At 41.8% G+C, this 24,667-nt stretch overlaps 1 protein-coding gene across 1 annotated transcript in view; it reads left to right on the top strand.

Annotated features, from left to right (window-relative positions):
* The window catches only part of LOC136574517 (vomeronasal type-2 receptor 26-like), a 71,491-nt gene extending 47,369 nt beyond the window's left edge, over window positions 1–24,122 (top strand). The window contains exons 2-5 of the mRNA XM_066575018.1: window positions 18,230–19,051; window positions 21,784–21,990; window positions 22,078–22,201; window positions 23,215–24,122. Of these exons, the coding sequence (XP_066431115.1) occupies window positions 18,230–19,051; window positions 21,784–21,990; window positions 22,078–22,201; window positions 23,215–24,122 (2,061 nt within the window). The remainder of the gene's footprint in view (window positions 1–18,229; window positions 19,052–21,783; window positions 21,991–22,077; window positions 22,202–23,214) is intronic.
* Window positions 24,123–24,667: the final 545 nt, after the last annotated feature.

The following is a 24,667-nucleotide window of genomic DNA, read 5'->3' as shown; positions in this document are numbered from 1 at the left end:
AACACACAACCCGTACACAGTGCAGATATAACACACAACCCGTACACAGTGCAGATATAACACACAACCCATACACAGTGCAAGTATAACACATAACCCATACATTGTACAGATATAACACACAACCCCTACACAGTGCAAATGTAACACACAACCCATACACAGTGCAAATATAACACACAACCCGTACACAGTGCACATATAACACATAATCCATACACAGTGCAGATATAACACACAACCCGTACACAGTGCAGATATAATACATAACCCCATGCACAGTGCAGATATAACACACAACCCCATACACAGTGCAAATATAACACACAACCCGTACACAGTGCAGATATAATACATAACCCCATGCACAGTGCAGATATAACACACAACCCCATACACAGTGCACATATAACACATAACCCATACACAGTGCAGATATAACACACAACCCGTACACAGTGCAGATATAATACATAACCCCATGCACAGTGCAGATATAACACACAACCCCATACACAGTGCAAATATAACACACAACCCATACACAGTGCAAATATAACACATAACCCATACACAGTGCTGATATAACACATAACCCATACACAGTGCAGATATAACACACAACCCGTACACAGTGCAGATATAACACACAACCCCTACACAGTGCAAATGTAACACACAACCCATACACAGTGCAGATATAAAACACAACCCCTACACAGTGCAGATATAACACACAACCCCTACACAGTGCAAATATAACACACAACCCATACACAGTGCAAATATAACACATAACCCATACACAGTGCAGATATAACACACAACCCATACACAGTGCAGATATAACACACAACCCGTACACAGTGCAGATATAACACATAACCCAAACACAGTGCAGATATAACACAGAACCCATACACAGTGCAGATATAACACACAACCCGTACACAGTGCAAATATAACACATAACCCATATACAGTGTAGATATAACACACAACTCATACACAGTGCAGATATAACACACAACCTATACACAGTGCTGATATAACACATAACCCGTACACAGTGCAGATATAACACACAACCCGTACACAGTGCACATATAACACATAATCCATACATAGTGCAGATATAACACACAACCCGTACACAGTGCAGATATAATACATAACCCCATGCACAGTGCAGATATAACACACAATCCATACACAGTGCACATATAACACATAACCCATACACAGTGCAGATATAACACACAACCCGTACACAGTGCAGATATAATACATAACCCCATGCACAGTGCAGATATAACACACAACCCCATACACAGTGCAAATATAACACACAACCCATACACAGTGCAAATATAACACATAACCCATACACAGTGCTGATATAACACATAACCCATACACAGTGCAGATATAACACACAACCCGTACACAGTGCAGATATAACACACAACCCCTACACAGTGCAAATGTAACACACAACCCATACACAGTGCAGATATAAAACACAACCCCTACACAGTGCAGATATAACACACAACCCCTACACAGTGCAAATATAACACACAACCCATACACAGTGCAAATATAACACATAACCCATACACAGTGCAGATATAACACACAACCCATACACAGTGCAGATATAACACACAACCCGTACACAGTGCAGATATAACACATAACCCAAACACAGTGCAGATATAACACAGAACCCATACACAGTGCAGATATAACACACAACCCGTACACAGTGCAAATATAACACATAACCCCTACACAGTGCAAATATAACACAACCCCTACACAGTGCAGATATAACACACAACCCGTACACAGTGCAGATATAATACATAACCCCATGCACAGTGCAGATATAACACACAACCCCATACACAGTGCAAATATAACACAGAACCCATACACAGTGCAAATATAACACATAACCCATACACAGTGCTGATATAACACATAACCCATACACAGTGCAGATATAACACACAACCCGTACACAGTGCAGATATAACACACAACCCGTACACAGTGCAGATATAACACACAACCCATACACAGTGCAAGTATAACACATAACCCATACATTGTACAGATATAACACACAACCCCTACACAGTGCAAATGTAACACACAACCCATACACAGTGCAAATATAACACACAACCCGTACACAGTGCACATATAACACATAATCCATACACAGTGCAGATATAACACACAACCCGTACACAGTGCAGATATAATACATAACCCCATGCACAGTGCAGATATAACACACAATCCATACACAGTGCACATATAACACATAACCCATACACAGTGCAGATATAACACACAACCCGTACACAGTGCAGATATAATACATAACCCCATGCACAGTGCAGATATAACACACAACCCCATACACAGTGCAAATATAACACACAACCCATACACAGTGCAAATATAACACATAACCCATACACAGTGCTGATATAACACATAACCCATACACAGTGCAGATATAACACACAACCCGTACACAGTGCAGATATAACACACAACCCCTACACAGTGCAAATGTAACACACAACCCATACACAGTGCAGATATAAAACACAACCCCTACACAGTGCAGATATAACACACAACCCCTACACAGTGCAAATATAACACACAACCCATACACAGTGCAAATATAACACATAACCCATACACAGTGCAGATATAACACACAACCCATACACAGTGCAGATATAACACACAACCCGTACACAGTGCAGATATAACACATAACCCAAACACAGTGCAGATATAACACAGAACCCATACACAGTGCAGATATAACACACAACCCGTACACAGTGCAAATATAACACATAACCCCTACACAGTGCAAATATAACACAACCCCTACACAGTGCAGATATAACACACAACCCGTACACAGTGCAGATATAATACATAACCCCATGCACAGTGCAGATATAACACACAACCCCATACACAGTGCAAATATAACACAGAACCCATACACAGTGCAAATATAACACATAACCCATACACAGTGCTGATATAACACATAACCCATACACAGTGCAGATATAACACACAACCCGTACACAGTGCAGATATAACACACAACCCGTACACAGTGCAGATATAACACACAACCCATACACAGTGCAAGTATAACACATAACCCATACATTGTACAGATATAACACACAACCCCTACACAGTGCAAATGTAACACACAACCCATACACAGTGCAAATATAACACACAACCCGTACGCAGTGCACATATAACACATAACCCATACACAGTGCAGATATAACACACAACCCGTACACAGTGCAGATATAATACATAACCCCATGCACAGTGCAGATATAACACATAGCCCATACACAGTGCAGACATAACACACAACCCCATACACAGTGCAAATTTTACACACAACCCATACACAGTCCAAATATAAAACACAACCCCTACACAGTGCAGATATAACACACAACCCCTACACAGTGCAAATATAACACACAACCCATACACAGTGCAAATATAACACATAACCCATACACAGTGCAGATATAACACACAACCCCTACACAGTGCAAATTTTACACACAACCCATACACAGTCCAAATATAAAACACAACCCCTACACAGTGCAGATATAACACACAACCCATACACAGTGCAAATATAACACATAACCCATACACAGTGCAGATATAACACACAACCCATACACAGTGCAGATATAACACACAACCCGTACACAGTGCAAATATAACACATAACCCCTACACAGTGCAAATATAACACAACCCCTACACAGTGCAAATATAACACATAACCCCTACACAGTGCAAATATAACACACAACCCCTACACAGTGCAGATATAACACACAACCCATACACAGTGCAGATATAACACACAACCACTACACAGTGCAGATATAACACAGAACCCATACACAGTGCAGATATAACACACAACCCATACACAGTGCAAATATAACACATGACCCATACACGGTGCAGATATAACACACAATCCCTACACAGTGCAAATTTTACACACAACCCATACACAGTGCAAATATAACACAACTCCTACACGGTGCAGATATAACACATTACCCGTACACAGTGCAGATATAACACACAACCCATACACAGTGCAAATATAACACAGAACCCATACACAGTGCAAATATAACACACAACCCAGAAACAGTGTAAATACAACACATAACCCATACACAGTGCAGATATAACACAGAACCCATACACAGTGCAAATATAACACACAACCCCTACACAGTGCAGATATAACAGATAACCCGTACACAGTGCGCATATAACACATAACCCGTACACAGTGCAGATATAACACATAACCCGTACACAGTGCAGATATAACACATAACCCGTACACAGTGCAGATATAACACATAACCCGTACACAGTGCAGATATAACACACAACCCCTACACAGTGCAGATATAACACATAACCCATACACAGTGCAAATATAGCACATAATCCATACACAGTGCAAATATAACACACAACCCCTACACAGTGCAGATATAACACACAACCCATACACAGTGCAAATTTAACACACAACCCATACACAGTGCACATATAACACAACCCCTCCGCAGTGCAGATATAACACACAACCCATACGCAGTGCAAATATAACACACAACCCCTACACAGTGCAAATATAAAACATAACCCATACACAGTGCAGATCTAACACACAGCCCCTACACAGTGCAGATATAACAGATAACCCGTACACAGTGCAGATATAACACAGAACCCATACACAGTGCAAATATAACACATAACCCATATACAGTGTAGATATAACACACAACTCATACACAGTGCAGATATAACACACAACCTATACACAGTGCTGATATAACACATAACCCGTACACAGTGCACATATAACACACAACCCATACACAGTCCAAATATAAAACACAACCCCTACACAGTGCAGATATAACACACAACCCCTACACAGTGCAAATATAACACACAACCCATACACAGTGCAAATATAACACATAACCCATACACAGTGCAGATATAACACACAACCCGTACACAGTGCAGATATAACACACAACCCGTACACAGTGCAAATATAACACATAACCCCTACACAGTGCAAATATAACACAACCCCTACACAGTGCAAATATAACACATAACCCCTACACAGTGCAAATATAACACACAACCCCTACACAGTGCAGATATAACACACAACCCATACAAAGTGCAAATATAACACAACCCCTACACAGTGCAGATATAACACACAACCCCTACACAGTGCAGATATAACACAGAACCCATACACAGTGCAGATATAACACACAACCCATACACAGTGCAAATATAACACACAACCCGTACACAGTGCAAATATAACACAACTCCTACACGGTGCAGATATAACACATTACCCGTACACAGTGCAGATATAACACACAACCCATACACAGTGCAAATATAACACAGAACCCATACACAGTGCAAATATAACACACAACCCAGAAACAGTGTAAATACAACACATAACCCATACACAGTGCAGATATAACACAGAACCCATACACAGTGCAGATATAACACAGAACCCATACACAGTGCAAATATAACACACAACCCCTACACAGTGCAGATATAACAGATAACCCGTACACAGTGCACATATAACACATAACCCGTACACAGTGCAGATATAACACATAACCCGTACACAGTGCAGATATAACACATAACCCGTACACAGTGCAGATATAACACATAACCCGTACACAGTGCAGATATAACACATAACCCATACACAGTGCAAATATAGCACATAATCCATACACAGTGCAAATATAACACACAACCCCTACACAGTGCAGATATAACACACAACCCATACACAGTGCAAATTTAACACACAACCCATACACAGTGCACATATAACACAACCCCTCCGCAGTGCAGATATAACACACAACCCATACGCAGTGCAAATATAACACACAACCCCTACACAGTGCAAATATAAAACATAACCCATACACAGTGCAGATCTAACACACAACCCATACACAGTGCAAATATAACACATGACCCATACACAGTGCAGATATAAAAGATAACCCGTACACAGTGCAGATATAACAGATAACCCGTACACAGTGCAGATATAACACAGAACCCATACACAGTGCAAATATAACACAGAACCCATATACAGTGTAGATATAACACACAACTCATACACAGTGCAGATATAACACACAACCTATACACAGTGCTGATATAACACATAACCCGTACACAGTGCACATATAACACATAACCCGTACACAGTGCAGATATAACACACAACCCGTACACAGTGCAGATATAATACATAACCCCATGCACAGTGCAGATATAACACATAGCCCATACACAGTGCAAATATAACACATAACCCATATACAGTGTAGATATAACACACAACTCATACACAGTGCAGATATAACACACAACCTATACACAGTGCTGATATAACACATAACCCGTACACAGTGCAGATATAACACACAACCCGTACACAGTGCACATATAACACATAATCCATACACAGTGCAGATATAACACACAACCCGTACACAGTGCAGATATAATACATAACCCCATGCACAGTGCAGATATAACACACAATCCATACACAGTGCACATATAACACATAACCCATACACAGTGCAGATATAACACACAACCCGTACACAGTGCAAATATAACACATAACCCATACACAGTGCTGATATAACACATAACCCATACACAGTGCAGATATAACACACAACCCGTACACAGTGCAGATATAACACACAACCCCTACACAGTGCAAATGTAACACACAACCCATACACAGTGCAGATATAAAACACAACCCCTACACAGTGCAGATATAACACACAACCCCTACACAGTGCAAATATAACACACAACCCATACACAGTGCAAATATAACACATAACCCATACACAGTGCAGATATAACACACAACCCATACACAGTGCAGATATAACACACAACCCGTACACAGTGCAGATATAACACATAACCCAAACACAGTGCAGATATAACACAGAACCCATACACAGTGCAGATATAACACACAACCCGTACACAGTGCAAATATAACACATAACCCCTACACAGTGCAAATATAACACAACCCCTACACAGTGCAGATATAACACACAACCCGTACACAGTGCAGATATAATACATAACCCCATGCACAGTGCAGATATAACACACAACCCCATACACAGTGCAAATATAACACAGAACCCATACACAGTGCAAATATAACACATAACCCATACACAGTGCTGATATAACACATAACCCATACACAGTGCAGATATAACACACAACCCGTACACAGTGCAGATATAACACACAACCCGTACACAGTGCAGATATAACACACAACCCATACACAGTGCAAGTATAACACATAACCCATACATTGTACAGATATAACACACAACCCCTACACAGTGCAAATGTAACACACAACCCATACACAGTGCAAATATAACACACAACCCGTACACAGTGCACATATAACACATAATCCATACACAGTGCAGATATAACACACAACCCGTACACAGTGCAGATATAATACATAACCCCATGCACAGTGCAGATATAACACACAATCCATACACAGTGCACATATAACACATAACCCATACACAGTGCAGATATAACACACAACCCGTACACAGTGCAGATATAATACATAACCCCATGCACAGTGCAGATATAACACACAACCCCATACACAGTGCAAATATAACACACAACCCATACACAGTGCAAATATAACACATAACCCATACACAGTGCTGATATAACACATAACCCATACACAGTGCAGATATAACACACAACCCGTACACAGTGCAGATATAACACACAACCCCTACACAGTGCAAATGTAACCGACAACCCATACACAGTGCAGATATAAAACACAACCCCTACACAGTGCAGATATAACACACAACCCCTACACAGTGCAAATATAACACACAACCCATACACAGTGCAAATATAACACATAACCCATACACAGTGCAGATATAACACACAACCCATACACAGTGCAGATATAACACACAACCCGTACACAGTGCAGATATAACACATAACCCAAACACAGTGCAGATATAACACAGAACCCATACACAGTGCAGATATAACACACAACCCGTACACAGTGCAAATATAACACATAACCCCTACACAGTGCAAATATAACACAACCCCTACACAGTGCAGATATAACACACAACCCGTACACAGTGCAGATATAATACATAACCCCATGCACAGTGCAGATATAACACACAACCCCATACACAGTGCAAATATAACACAGAACCCATACACAGTGCAAATATAACACATAACCCATACACAGTGCTGATATAACACATAACCCATACACAGTGCAGATATAACACACAACCCGTACACAGTGCAGATATAACACACAACCCGTACACAGTGCAGATATAACACACAACCCATACACAGTGCAAGTATAACACATAACCCATACATTGTACAGATATAACACACAACCCCTACACAGTGCAAATGTAACACACAACCCATACACAGTGCAAATATAACACACAACCCGTACGCAGTGCACATATAACACATAACCCATACACAGTGCAGATATAACACACAACCCGTACACAGTGCAGATATAATACATAACCCCATGCACAGTGCAGATATAACACATAGCCCATACACAGTGCAGACATAACACACAACCCCATACACAGTGCAAATTTTACACACAACCCATACACAGTCCAAATATAAAACACAACCCCTACACAGTGCAGATATAACACACAACCCCTACACAGTGCAAATATAACACACAACCCATACACAGTGCAAATATAACACATAACCCATACACAGTGCAGATATAACACACAACCCCTACACAGTGCAAATTTTACACACAACCCATACACAGTCCAAATATAAAACACAACCCCTACACAGTGCAGATATAACACACAACCCATACACAGTGCAAATATAACACATAACCCATACACAGTGCAGATATAACACACAACCCATACACAGTGCAGATATAACACACAACCCGTACACAGTGCAAATATAACACATAACCCCTACACAGTGCAAATATAACACAACCCCTACACAGTGCAAATATAACACATAACCCCTACACAGTGCAAATATAACACACAACCCCTACACAGTGCAGATATAACACACAACCCATACACAGTGCAGATATAACACACAACCACTACACAGTGCAGATATAACACAGAACCCATACACAGTGCAGATATAACACACAACCCATACACAGTGCAAATATAACACATGACCCATACACGGTGCAGATATAACACACAATCCCTACACAGTGCAAATTTTACACACAACCCATACACAGTGCAAATATAACACAACTCCTACACGGAGCAGATATAACACATTACCCGTACACAGTGCAGATATAACACACAACCCATACACAGTGCAAATATAACACAGAACCCATACACAGTGCAAATATAACACACAACCCAGAAACAGTGTAAATACAACACATAACCCATACACAGTGCAGATATAACACAGAACCCATACACAGTGCAAATATAACACACAACCCCTACACAGTGCAGATATAACAGATAACCCGTACACAGTGCGCATATAACACATAACCCGTACACAGTGCAGATATAACACATAACCCGTACACAGTGCAGATATAACACATAACCCGTACACAGTGCAGATATAACACATAACCCGTACACAGTGCAGATATAACACACAACCCCTACACAGTGCATATATAACACACAACCCGTACACAGTGCAGATATAACACATAACCCGTACACAGTGCAGATATAACACATAACCCCTACACAGTGCAGATATAACACATAACCCATACACAGTGCAAATATAGCACATAATCCATACACAGTGCAAATATAACACACAACCCCTACACAGTGCAGATATAACACACAACCCATACACAGTGCAAATTTAACACACAACCCATACACAGTGCACATATAACACAACCCCTCCGCAGTGCAGATATAACACACAACCCATACGCAGTGCAAATATAACACACAACCCCTACACAGTGCAAATATAAAACATAACCCATACACAGTGCAGATCTAACACACAGCCCCTACACAGTGCAGATATAACAGATAACCCGTACACAGTGCAGATATAACACAGAACCCATACACAGTGCAAATATAACACATAACCCATATACAGTGTAGATATAACACACAACTCATACACAGTGCAGATATAACACACAACCTATACACAGTGCTGATATAACACATAACCCGTACACAGTGCACATATAACACACAACCCATACACAGTCCAAATATAAAACACAACCCCTACACAGTGCAGATATAACACACAACCCCTACACAGTGCAAATATAACACACAACCCATACACAGTGCAAATATAACACATAACCCATACACAGTGCAGATATAACACACAACCCGTACACAGTGCAGATATAACACACAACCCGTACACAGTGCAAATATAACACATAACCCCTACACAGTGCAAATATAACACAACCCCTACACAGTGCAAATATAACACATAACCCCTACACAGTGCAAATATAACACACAACCCCTACACAGTGCAGATATAACACACAACCCATACAAAGTGCAAATATAACACAACCCCTACACAGTGCAGATATAACACACAACCCCTACACAGTGCAGATATAACACAGAACCCATACACAGTGCAGATATAACACACAACCCATACACAGTGCAAATATAATACACAACCCGTACACAGTGCAAATATAACACAACTCCTACACGGTGCAGATATAACACATTACCCGTACACAGTGCAGATATAACACACAACCCATACACAGTGCAAATATAACACAGAACCCATACACAGTGCAAATATAACACACAACCCAGAAACAGTGTAAATACAACACATAACCCATACACAGTGCAGATATAACACAGAACCCATACACAGTGCAGATATAACACAGAACCCATACACAGTGCAAATATAACACACAACCCCTACACAGTGCAGATATAACAGATAACCCGTACACAGTGCACATATAACACATAACCCGTACACAGTGCAGATATAACACATAACCCGTACACAGTGCAGATATAACACATAACCCGTACACAGTGCAGATATAACACATAACCCGTACACAGTGCAGATATAACACATAACCCATACACAGTGCAAATATAGCACATAATCCATACACAGTGCAAATATAACACACAACCCCTACACAGTGCAGATATAACACACAACCCATACACAGTGCAAATTTAACACACAACCCATACACAGTGCACATATAACACAACCCCTCCGCAGTGCAGATATAACACACAACCCATACGCAGTGCAAATATAACACACAACCCCTACACAGTGCAAATATAAAACATAACCCATACACAGTGCAGATCTAACACACAACCCATACACAGTGCAAATATAACACATGACCCATACACAGTGCAGATATAACAGATAACCCGTACACAGTGCAGATATAACAGATAACCCGTACACAGTGCAGATATAACACAGAACCCATACACAGTGCAAATATAACACAGAACCCATATACAGTGTAGATATAACACACAACTCATACACAGTGCAGATATAACACACAACCTATACACAGTGCTGATATAACACATAACCCGTACACAGTGCACATATAACACATAACCCGTACACAGTGCAGATATAACACACAACCCGTACACAGTGCAGATATAATACATAACCCCATGCACAGTGCAGATATAACACATAGCCCATACACAGTGCAAATATAACACATAACCCATATACAGTGTAGATATAACACACAACTCATACACAGTGCAGATATAACACACAACCTATACACAGTGCTGATATAACACATAACCCGTACACAGTGCAGATATAACACACAACCCGTACACAGTGCACATATAACACATAATCCATACACAGTGCAGATATAACACACAACCCGTACACAGTGCAGATATAATACATAACCCCATGCACAGTGCAGATATAACACACAATCCATACACAGTGCACATATAACACATAACCCATACACAGTGCAGATATAACACACAACCCGTACACAGTGCAGATATAATACATAACCCCATGCACAGTGCAGATATAACACACAACCCCATACACAGTGCAAATATAACACACAACCCATACACAGTGCTGATATAACACATAACCCATACACAGTGCAGATATAACACACAACCCGTACACAGTGCAGATATAACACACAACCCCTACACAGTGCAAATATAACACATAACCCATACATTGTACAGATATAACACACAACCCCTACACAGTGCAAATGTAACACACAACCCATACACAGTGCAGATATAAAACACAACCCCTACACAGTGCAGATATAACACACAACCCCTACACAGTGCAAATATAACACACAACCCATACACAGTGCAAATATAACACATAACCCATACACAGTGCAGATATAACACACAACCCATACACAGTGCAGATATAACACACAACCCCTACACAGTGCAAATATAACACATAACCCCTGCACAGTGCAAATATAACACACAACCCTTACACAGTGCAAGTATAACACACAACCCATACACAGTGCAAATATAACACATAACCCCTGCACAGTGCAGATATAACACACAACCCGTACACAGTGCAGATATAACACACAACCCGTACACAGTGCAGATATAACACACAACCCATACACAGTGCAAATATAACACACAACCCGTACACAGTGCACATATAACACATAACCCATACACAGTGCAGATATAACACACAACCCGTACACAGTGCAGATATAATACATAACCCCATGCACAGTGCAGATATAACACACAATCCATACACAGTGCACATATAACACATAACCCATACACAGTGCAGATATAACACACAACCCGTACACAGTGCAGATATAATACATAACCCCATGCACAGTGCAGATATAACACACAACCCCATACACAGTGCAAATATAACACACAACCCATACACAGTGCAAATATAACACATAACCCATACACAGTGCTGATATAACACATAACCCATACACAGTGCAGATATAACACACAACCCGTACACAGTGCAGATATAACACACAACCCATACACAGTGCAGATATAAAACATAACCCATACACAGTGCAGATATAACACACAACCCGTACACAGTGCAGATATAACACACAACCCCTACACAGTGCAAATATAACACATAACCCATACATTGTACAGATATAACACACAACCCCTACACAGTGCAAATGTAACACACAACCCATACACAGTGCAGATATAAAACACAACCCCTACACAGTGCAGATATAACACACAACCCCTACACAGTGCAAATATAACACACAACCCATACACAGTGCAAATATAACACATAACCCATACACAGTGCAGATATAACACACAACCCATACACAGTGCAGATATAACACACAACCCCTACACAGTGCAAATATAACACATAACCCCTGCACAGTGCAAATATAACACACAACCCCTACACAGTGCAGATATAACACACAACCCCTACACAGTGCAAGTATAACACACAACCCATACACAGTGCAGATATAACACACAACCCCTACACAGTGCAAATTTTACACACAACCCATACACAGTCCAAATATAAAACACAACCCCTACACAGTGCAGATATAACACACAACCCCTACACAGTGTAAATATAACACATAACCCCTACACAGTGCAAATTTTACACAGAACCCATACACAGTGCAGATATAACACACAACCCCTACACAGTGCAAATATAACACAACCCCTACACAGTGCAGATATAACACACAACCCTTACACAGTGCAGATATAACACATAACCCGTACACAGTGCAAATTTTACACACAACCCATACACAGTGCAGATATAACACACAACCCCTACACAATGCAAATATAACACAACCCCTACACAGTGCAAATATAAAACACAACCACTACACAGTGCAGATATAATAAATAACCCCTACACAGTGCAGATATAATAAATAACCCCTACACAGTGCAGATATAATAAATAACCCATACACAGTGCAGATATAATAAATAACCCCTACACAGTGCTAATAACCCCCTTTATTGGCAAAGGCACTATTATGATCTGGTAAGATCCCCCTCTCCCCTTCCTGTTCAGATAGGTGCAGCAGTCTTGTACTGAATACTGCTAGGGGCGTGATGCGTGTGTAGGAAGAAAGTTCTGGAAAGCCCCCACTTACGTCCACTGATGATCAGAGTGCTAGCACAGTTGTACTTACAGTTGGGGGTACCCCTTTCTCATCTCACAAGTGTAATGTCCTCATCGGAAGTTCCCAAAACGATCAGGCAGCGAATTCCGAAGTTAGCACTTTCTTCAGCACCTAGGTTAATGCAGGTAGGTGCCCCTGCTGCTCCACAGTAGATGAAGGGTTAAGCTCTATTTTCCCTTGCAGATGTTAGGACAGTCCAGCACTCTGTATCAGCGATCTCCTGTCTTTATATACCTTGTCAGGCTTCTCTAGCTTTCGGAGTGTGATGAAGATCTGGTCACTTGTTCCTCATGGGAAGTTTCTAGCTCTAGCGGCCCGAGCTCGGCACCGCCCTGCAGAACACCACTCCCCAAAACTGCTTAGAACAGCCCAAAAACTAAATGTCCCCCGAGCATGCTCAGCTCCCTCTCTCTAGGAATGCTGGGAATTGTAGTGTATAGCACATCAGGGAATTATGCATATAGTTCAGGTTTTCTTGTATCTGTAGCCACTACTAAGGTGAGTCCCTTACACATCATGGGATTGATTGAAAGTAAAAGTGAAATTAAAATTTCTCACTTTCGAGATTGTGTCTGACAAGAATCCGATAAGGGGGCTGCACTGCAAGGGGGTGACTGCAATACACAGAGGAAACCTCCAAAGTGTGACAGGCAATCAGGTGAGGGGTGCTAGTCTGGAAAAGGTGTTTTCAATTAAGTGTTTTCACTCTCCCATCATCTATTACACCCAGGACTGTAACAAGGGGGCGCTCTAATAACTATGTATATCAGGAGTCAGTACAGAGATCTCTCCCATCATCTATCACCCCATAGGACTGTAACAAGGGGGCGCTCTAATAACTATGTATAGATATATCAGGGGTCAGTACATAGATCTCTGCCATGATCTGTTTATACCCAGGACTGTAACAAGGGGGCGCTCTAATAACTATGTATAATATATCAGGGGTCAGTACATAGATCTCTGCCATGATCTGTTTATACCCAGGACTGTAACAAGGGGGCGCTCTAATAACTATGTATAATATATCAGGGGTCAGTACATAGATCTCTGCCATGATCTGTTTATACCCAGGACTGTAACAAGGGGGCGCTCTAATAACTATGTGTAGATATATCAGGGGTCAGTATAGAGATCTCTCCCATTATCTATTATACCCAGGACTGTAACAAGGGGACGCTCTAATAACTATGTATAATATATCAGGGGTCAGTACAGAGATCTCTCTCATCATCTATTATACCCAGGACTGTAACAAGGGGGGCGATCTAATAACTATGTATAATATATCAGGAGTCAGTACAGAGATCTCTCCCATCATCTATCACCCCATAGGACTGTAACAAGGGGGCACTCTAATAACTAAGTATAGCTATATCAGGGGTCAGTACATAGATCTCTGCTATGATCTGTTTATACCCAGGACTGTATGAAGGGGACGCTATAATAACAATGTGTAGATATATCAGGGGTCAGTATAGAGATCTCTCCCATTATCTATTATACCCAGGACTGTAACAAGGGGGCGCTCTAATAGCTATGTATAATATATCAGGGGTCAGTACAGAGATCTCTCCCATCATCTATTACACCCAGGACTGTAATAAGGGGGCGCTCTAATAACTATGTATAGATATATCAGGGGTCAGTACAGAGATCTCCCCCATCATCTGTTATACCGAGGACTCTAACAAGAGGGCGCTCTAATAACTACGTATAGATATATCAGGGGTCAGTACAGAGATCTCTCCCATCATCTATTATACCCAGGACTGTAATAAGGGGGCGCTCTAATAACTATGTATAGATATATCAGGGGTCAGTACAGATCTCTCCCATCATCCATTGTACCCAGGACTGTAACAAGGGGGCGCTCTAATAACTATGTATAGATATATCAGGGGTCAGTACAGAGATCTCTCCCATCATCTATTATACCCAGGACTGTAACAAGGGGGCACTCTAATAACTATGTATAATATATCAGGGGACAGTACAGAGATCTCTCCCATCATCTATTATACCCAGGACTGTAACAAGGGGGCAACCTAATAACTATGTATATATATATATATATATCAGGGGTCAGTACAGACATCTCTCCCATCTATTATACCGAGGACTGTAACAAGGGGGCACTCTAATAACTACAGATAGATATATCAGGGGTCAGTACAGAGATCTCTCCCATCATCTATTATACCCAAGACTGTAACAAGGGGGCACTCTAATAACTATGTATAGATATATCAGGGGACAGTACAGAGATTTCTCCCATCATCTATTATACCCAGGACTGTAACAAGGGGGCGCTCTAATAACTATGTATAGATATATCAGGGGTCAGTACAGAGATCTCTCCCATCATCTATTATACCCAGGGCTGTAACAAGGAGCGCTCTAATAACTATGTATAGATGTATCAGGGGCCAGAACGGAGATCTCTCTTATCATCTATTACACACAGGACTGTAACAAGGGGGCACTCTAATAACTATGTATAGATATATCAGGGGACAGTACAGAGATCTCTCCCATCATCTATTATACCCAGGACTGTAACAAGGGGGCACTCTAATAACTATGTATAGATATATCAGGGGTCAGTACAGAGATCTCTCCCATCATCTATTATACCCAGGACTGTAACAAAGGGGCGCTCTAATAACTATGTATAGATATATCAGGGGTCAGTACAGAGATCTCTCCCATCATCTATTATACCCAGGACTGTAACAAAGGGGGCACTCTAATAACTATGTATAGATATATCAGGGGTCAGTACAGAGATCTCTCCCATCATCTATTATACCCAGGACTGTAACAAGGGGGCGCTCTAATAACTATGTATAGATATATGAGGGGTCAGTACAGAGATCTCTCCCATCATCTATTATACCCAGGACTGTAACAAGGGGGCACTCTAATAACTATGTATAATATTTCAGGAGTCAGTACAGAGATCTCTCTTATTATCTATTATACCCAGGACTGTAACAAGAGGGTACATTAATAACTATGTATAATATATCAGGGTCAGTACAGAGATCTCTCTTATCATCTATTATACCCAGGACTGTAACAAGAGGGCGCTCTAATAACTATGTATAGATATATCAGGGGTCAATACAGAGATCTGTCCCATCATCTATTATACCCAGGACTGTAACAAGGGGGCACTCTAATAACTATGTATAGATATATCAGGGGACAGTACAGAGATTTCTCCCATCATCTATTATACCCAGGACTGTAACAAGGGGGCGCTCTAATAACTATGTATAGATGTATCCGGGGTCAGTACAGAGATCTCTCCCATCATCTATTATACCCAGGGCTGTAGTAAGGGGGCGCTCTAATAACTATGCATAGATGTATCCGGGGTCAGTACCGAGTTACTTGTTTTCATTAATGATTATTCAGATGAGTTGGTGGTCCGGGGATTATCCTGAATTCCAGATTTGCAGTCAGGAAGAAATTTTTTTGTCTGAAAATTAGGAAACTTGTCTTCGACCCAAATGAGCTGTATGGACATCTTTCTGCAGCCTTGCGTTCCTTATCACTATGGTAGGTGACATCAATATACTTTTCTTCTGTTCTCTCTATCTTTCATAGATCAGCTATGGGGCAATAACACCAATTTTAAACAATCGAAATATCTTCCCAACTTTTTATCGAACTATTCAAAGTGCCCAGATCAGTTGTTTGATGATATCTAAGATAATCAAGGTCTTTGGATGGACATGGGTTGGGATTATATATACAGATGATGACAGCGGTAATGAGGAAATTCGGATTTTGACAGAACATCTGACTAGAAATGGAATCTGTGTGGCCTACACCATAAAAGTAAAGTATGTGCCCCTACATTCTATGGATAAGATTAGAAAAATGAACTTGGACACTATTAGAAAGTCTTCAGCCAGTGTTGTAATACTTTGTGGAACGTCTTCTGTAGACCTTATAAATGTGATATATACATTACAAGGTGTACTCCATCATAAGATTCTGGTCTTCGGTCCTCCATTTTCTTTACTCACGGGTCTTATGGAGCATTACAAAAAAGCATTTAATATGAGTTTTGCTCTTGTACCTTCTGAGCTGCCTCTTCCCGATATGAGAAGCTACTATGAAAGTTTCCAGACTGTAAATCATCCAGAAGACATGTTACTGGCTTATATATGGTTGGTATACTTCCAGTGTTTGTCAAGAAGTCCCCACATGAATAAATTCCACCTGCTCTTGTACAATGTATCTCTTCGGAACTGCTCAGGGACAGAACGGGTTGCAGTTATGTATAACTTTCAACACCCTGGACTCTCTGACCGAGTGTATAAAGCTGTGTATTTATTGGCTCAGGCTCTACATGATCTGCACATGTCTATGGCCAAACAGACTACTGATAAGGTCGCTCTTCTCCATAAATACAGTCACCGGGTATGTTGAAGGACAAACTGTAAAACCATAATTCTGAAACACAATAACCTCGATGAGCGCGGACTCCAATGTTCTTGGTTTTGGTTTCTGGTTGTGATACCTTCACCATACAAGCAGTGTCTAAGAGGTTTATTAACCTTATATTAGGCCTTTTCATCTTCAGTTACCTGGATAAACATATCTTATTAGATGTGCTAGCAAGTAGCAGAATCCTGGTATGCCCAAGATACGCTTGTGCTTAGTGGTGGCACAAACACCCACATGTTGGAAAGGTTCATATGTAAAAGTAATATGCTGCACTAACCGCTCCCTGATCACAGGTTCTTTGAACAAATTTTGATAGTAGAAAGCCTCCAGTCAGCAACCACAATAGTTTTCTCACCCATCATCTAGTCAGACCCCACCCTACCTCTAGTCAGACCCCACTCCTCCTCACTCTTCTACTAGTAAGACTCCACTCCTCCTCGAGTCACACTATGCCCATTTTTTCCCCTCCTCTAGTCAGAGCGCCATCTTCTTCCCCATCTTCTAGTCAAAGTTTCTAATCTCTCCTGGATTTATCTGTTCCGCCAAAAAGTTATTTGGAAATTGGAGCCACATATAGGCTTCTAACCAAGAAATCACACAAATTAGCCATCTACTTACAGATTGGAAGAACCAGATGGGTATTTGATGTTTATTAATCTAATTAGCTGTTTTCAATGGGGTCTCTCAGCAGTTTGGCCTTGCAGTGTGTGAGTCCGTGGGGTCAGTATGTCAGTAGCTGTTCTTCAGTGTTATGCACTTGTGCAATCTTCCCCATATGGCATTTTGCCTTTTCTACATTCTGCAGGGTTTGGGTGTTCATACCCTACCTTGTACTTTTGTGCAAGATGTTTGGGGGCATGATGGCTGGAGATAGGCACCTGACCACTGCAGCCTATAATTGGCTGCTGCAGTCTGGTAATAGCCATTCCTAAACAAAGACTGGGAGAACTGCAGGGCTGCTATGCTGGATCATCTGTGGATTAGATGGGTAAGTTCCATTGCTTTTGTTATTTTAACACATTTGCAGCTACAGTTAAATAATCATCCAACAACCTAACAACTCTTTTTTTGTATGGAGACCCTGCTGAGCACCATTTTGTTCTGATGTTCTCCTCTGTTGTTTAAAATTACACTATGTTGACAAAAGTACTGGGATGCACATAGGTGATAAAATTGGGTTTTATTTCCATTTTTTAGTTCAGTTTTTGGGCCTCTATTGACTCCAGTAACCCTCATTAGCTGCTTTTCACCGAATACCCATAGATCTGTTGAAGGATTTGCCTCCATTCACTTCAGATAGTGATGTGCAGGATGATGGTCATACGTGGATACAGCAATCTTGTTCATCCCGAAGATGATTGATTGGATTGAGATCCAGACTTTGGGCTGGAAGATGAAGTTTGTAGATGTTCTGCTCCTCAAACCAAGTCTCAACACTGCATGCTGTATGACATGATGCTTATTCATATTGCAACAGGGTAGGCAATGCTACATTGTCCAAAACGTCCAAATAACCAATCTTCCTAGACCTTCCCAGCTGTAACCATACTAATGCAGTTGTTTAGAAACCACTCTCCAGGTGACTGCCACACTCAAGTGCGTCCATACGAACAGAAGATGTACTGTGATTCAGCCAACCACAACACTTCTTTCCACTCACTTACAGTCCGTCGCTCCAAGCCCCAAAGCAGGCGCCGCTCTGCATTGACTGCTGGGATGTTGTGTGCCACCGCTTGTTTATGGTAACTTTTAACATGCCATACCCTTCGGATGGTTCTGATACTAATGGATGTCCCAATGGCCCGTGAAACCCCCTGAGTGAGGGCAGATGATGTGTGTGATGTCTTCACAGCTCCTACAAGGCCACGTTGTCCACATTCTGTCAGTTTACAAGGTCTCCCTGACCATGGCCGCACCACACACAACCAGACTTCATTGTCAGCTCTACACCCAGTGACATCCCTTCACCAGACCCCGTTGTCAGCTCTACAGCTGGTGACATCCTCCACCAGACCCCGTTGTCAGCTCTACACCTGGTGACATCCCACCACCAGACCCCATTGTCAGCTTGACAAATGGTGACATTCCACCACCAGACCCCATTGTCGGCTCTACACCTGGTGACATCCCCCCACCAGACCTTGTTGTCAGCTCTACACCTGGTGACATCCCACCACCAGACCCCATTGTCAGCTTGACAAATGGTGACATTCCACCACCATACCCCATTGTCGGCTCTACAACTGGTGACATCCCCCCACCAGACCTTGTTGTCAGCTCTACACCTGGTGACATCCCCTCACCAGACCTTGTTGTCAGCTCTACACCTGGTGACATCCCCCCACCTGACCCGTTGTCAGCTCTACACCTGGTGACATCCCACCACCAGACCCCGTTGTCAGTTTTACACCTGGTGACATCCCACCGCCAGACCTCCTTGTCAGTTCTACACCTGGTGACATCCCACCACCAGACCTCCTTGTCAGTTCTACACCTGGTGACATCCCACCGCCAGACCTTCTTGTCAGTTCTACACCTGGGGGCATCTGATGGTTTCTGTACTGGGTCTTCTGTGTGATCCTCTCCTTTATACCTAATGCGCACACATAAGCTAACCGCTCCAGACTGCTGGGAGGGGCAAATACTTTTGTCAACATAGTACATGTGCAAATAACCAGACACATTACCCTCCTTCAATTCTACAGCTTCATCTGTATCTGGGAAGTCAGAAAGATATTGCTGGAAATCCGATCTATGAAAATGGAGATTTAATCTCTGAATATTCTATCCACAATTTGGTCAGTTTACAGGATGGATCGCATGTCTTCCAACGCTTTGGTTCTATAAAAGCAAAAACAAATAATCTTGAATTTAATAACAGCACAAAGAAGATGTTGCAGAAGAAGCATAAGGTGAGGCTGCTCTGGGTCAGCGTAGTAGCACGTGTAGTAGACCTTTTCATCAGTCCATTCTAGAAGGTCTCAATGTCTTTTTCCTAGATCCCTGCATCTCAGTGTTCAGCAAACTGTTTACCAGGAACCAGGAAAGTTCCGAGGTCCAGCATCTACTCTTGCTGCTATAACTGTGTCCAGTGCTCAACAGAAGAAATCTCCAATTCTACCGGTATAAAGATAGCTGTAATGTTATATGCTTATAATCCCTCACACACCAAGGGGCAGATTCATCCAAACTAATGAGAGCTAGATGAGGAGGCCACCACTGCTCAGTCATTGAAAGGGGCCGATCAGCTGGGATGCATGCACAGAATTTGTATAGGGCTTCTAAAGTAGCCTATCTGTAATATGGTATCCCACTAAGCATACTCCTCCTATACAGTATTGTGGGTAGATGATGTGACAACGTAGGTTCAGGGTACGATGCAGACAACGGAGTTACAGCAGAGTGCCTACACTCTCTTGGCGGCTCTCCACGGCACGACCAGGCTGATTGCACCAGTGTCTACTACTCTACTGCAGCTGCTTCTGCTGCCCCACCACCACCTAGGTCAGCCAAGATGGCCACCGTCATGTGACCTGGAGGCACAACTTCTCATCCAATAGCTGGCACAACAACTTAATATAACATTGCAATACACAGTAAACCTTTCTGGTCACAAGATTGTCAGCAGAGCTTCAGAAATATTACAGGCGGAGGGCATATCATAGAAACAGCATGCAGTGACTAAAATACATAAGGTGCCCCCAGAATGCATCCCCTCTAACAACAGGAAAACCTCTTTGAGCCAAGCACCCAAAACTGCATTGAAAAGTGGTCCTCTAAGGGAGCAGTCATTTCTGAAAAGATGGCCAGTATGTATAATTAATGGTAAAACTGGAAATCCACCACATGCGATGTGGTTTGGATAAGGGGGCGGTCTTTTCCTTTTGTAGAGGTCTAACTGTATTTATTTCCTTGGATCTCTACAGACAGTTTGGACCCTTTAAATTCTAAGGGTACCATAATAAGGAGCCGTACCATGCGCATCCATAACACACCTGTGCGCCTAACAGACTCCCGTCCGGACATGTCCACATTCATGTTTGGAAGGAGGGGGTTCCTATATTGGGATTGGTCTTATAATACACAGGTCTTACCTTATGTGATATCTCATGAATGCTCATCCTTATGATTTCCAGACAGTGAAACCTGCATGAAATGTACAGAACTTGATTGGCCCAACAAGAAGAAGAACCGTTGTGTGCGAAAGCGGCTGGAATTTCTCTCCTATACAGATGATACAGTGGTTCTGGTTATTTCCCTGGTCTCTGCTATATTTTCTTTCCTTACATTCATGGTTCTTATTACTTTTATTTTGCACCAAGACACGGCCATCGTGAAGGCCAATAACTGGAACCTGAGCTTCCTCCTTCTGGTCTCGATCATGCTGAGCTTCCTCTGTGTCTTCTTGTTCCTTGGACATCCCGTGGACCTCACTTGCATACTACGTCAGGTCTCATTTGGAATCCTCTTCACAGTAGCCGTTTCTTGTGTCTTGGCCAAGACCATCATGGTTTCCATTGCTTTCAGAGCCACCAAGCCAGGCAGTTCCTGGAAACGCTGGATTGGAAGCAAGTGGACTAATTATTTGGTGGTGTTTTGCACATCCATCCAAGTAATAATCTGTATGGGTTGGTTGGCTCTAGCACCCCCCTTCATGGAGCTGGACACACATTCCTATCAGAAAAAGATCATTGTGCAGTGCAATGAAGGTTGTGTTATTGGGTTCTACTCTGTCCTGGGTTATATGGGGGTCTTGGCGACTGTTAGCTTTATTATGGCTTTTTTAGCTCGGACATTACCGGACAGTTTTAATGAGGCCAAGTACATCACCTTCAGCATGCTGGTGTTCTGTAGTGTCTGGATTGCCATGATCCCAGCTTATCTGAGCACCAGAGGGAAATACATGGTGGCTGTGGAGATATTTGCCATATTCACCTCATGTGCTGGACTTCTAGGGTGTATATTCTTCCCAAAGTGCTACATCATCCTATGGAGACCGGACCTCAACTCAAGATCACGTTTACTGGAGGGAAGACATCAGTGAAAAGCTCTGGATATTTCATCATAGTACATAGTCAAATGTCCATCAAATTCATGTCTTTTCAGCTGTTTGATCCAAAATATAGAAAAATAAGAAACCTCTCGACAATTCCACCCTGTTCATGTGCTGTCCGATGTGCGGGACACCCCACTTTACAAGTCCTAGTCTTGTGCGAGACTTGCATCATTCTTCTCTCAGTTTTCCCTGTTGTTGGGGTTTAGTAGATCTGGGCCTCCGTCCAGGACAAGTGACCACCATTGCACATAGAAGCTACTAGTACATTTGTTGCAATTTTGGACCAATGAGTCCAAAATACTTCTGTTATAAATGCACAGGCAAAATCACAGTAATGCTTTGGATTGTAGGCTTGTAATGGACATCATACAGCAAACTGCAGAGCCCTCAGAATAGTGTCAGCCATACTGTTTGTAGTAGAGTGCCAAGTGGTGTGCCCTTGGACCTTGGAAGACATAAAGACCTCAGACCAATGCCAGACACAAAAATATGTGTAAATGTCAGCCTCAGTGTCTCTTGAACAATGTAATGAC

This window comes from Eleutherodactylus coqui, chromosome 1 (assembly GCF_035609145.1).
Source record: "Eleutherodactylus coqui strain aEleCoq1 chromosome 1, aEleCoq1.hap1, whole genome shotgun sequence".
Classification (NCBI taxonomy): Eukaryota; Metazoa; Chordata; class Amphibia; order Anura; family Eleutherodactylidae; genus Eleutherodactylus; species Eleutherodactylus coqui.
The sequence above is the reverse complement of the archived record's forward strand: the minus strand, read 5'-3'. Positions and strand labels throughout refer to the sequence as shown.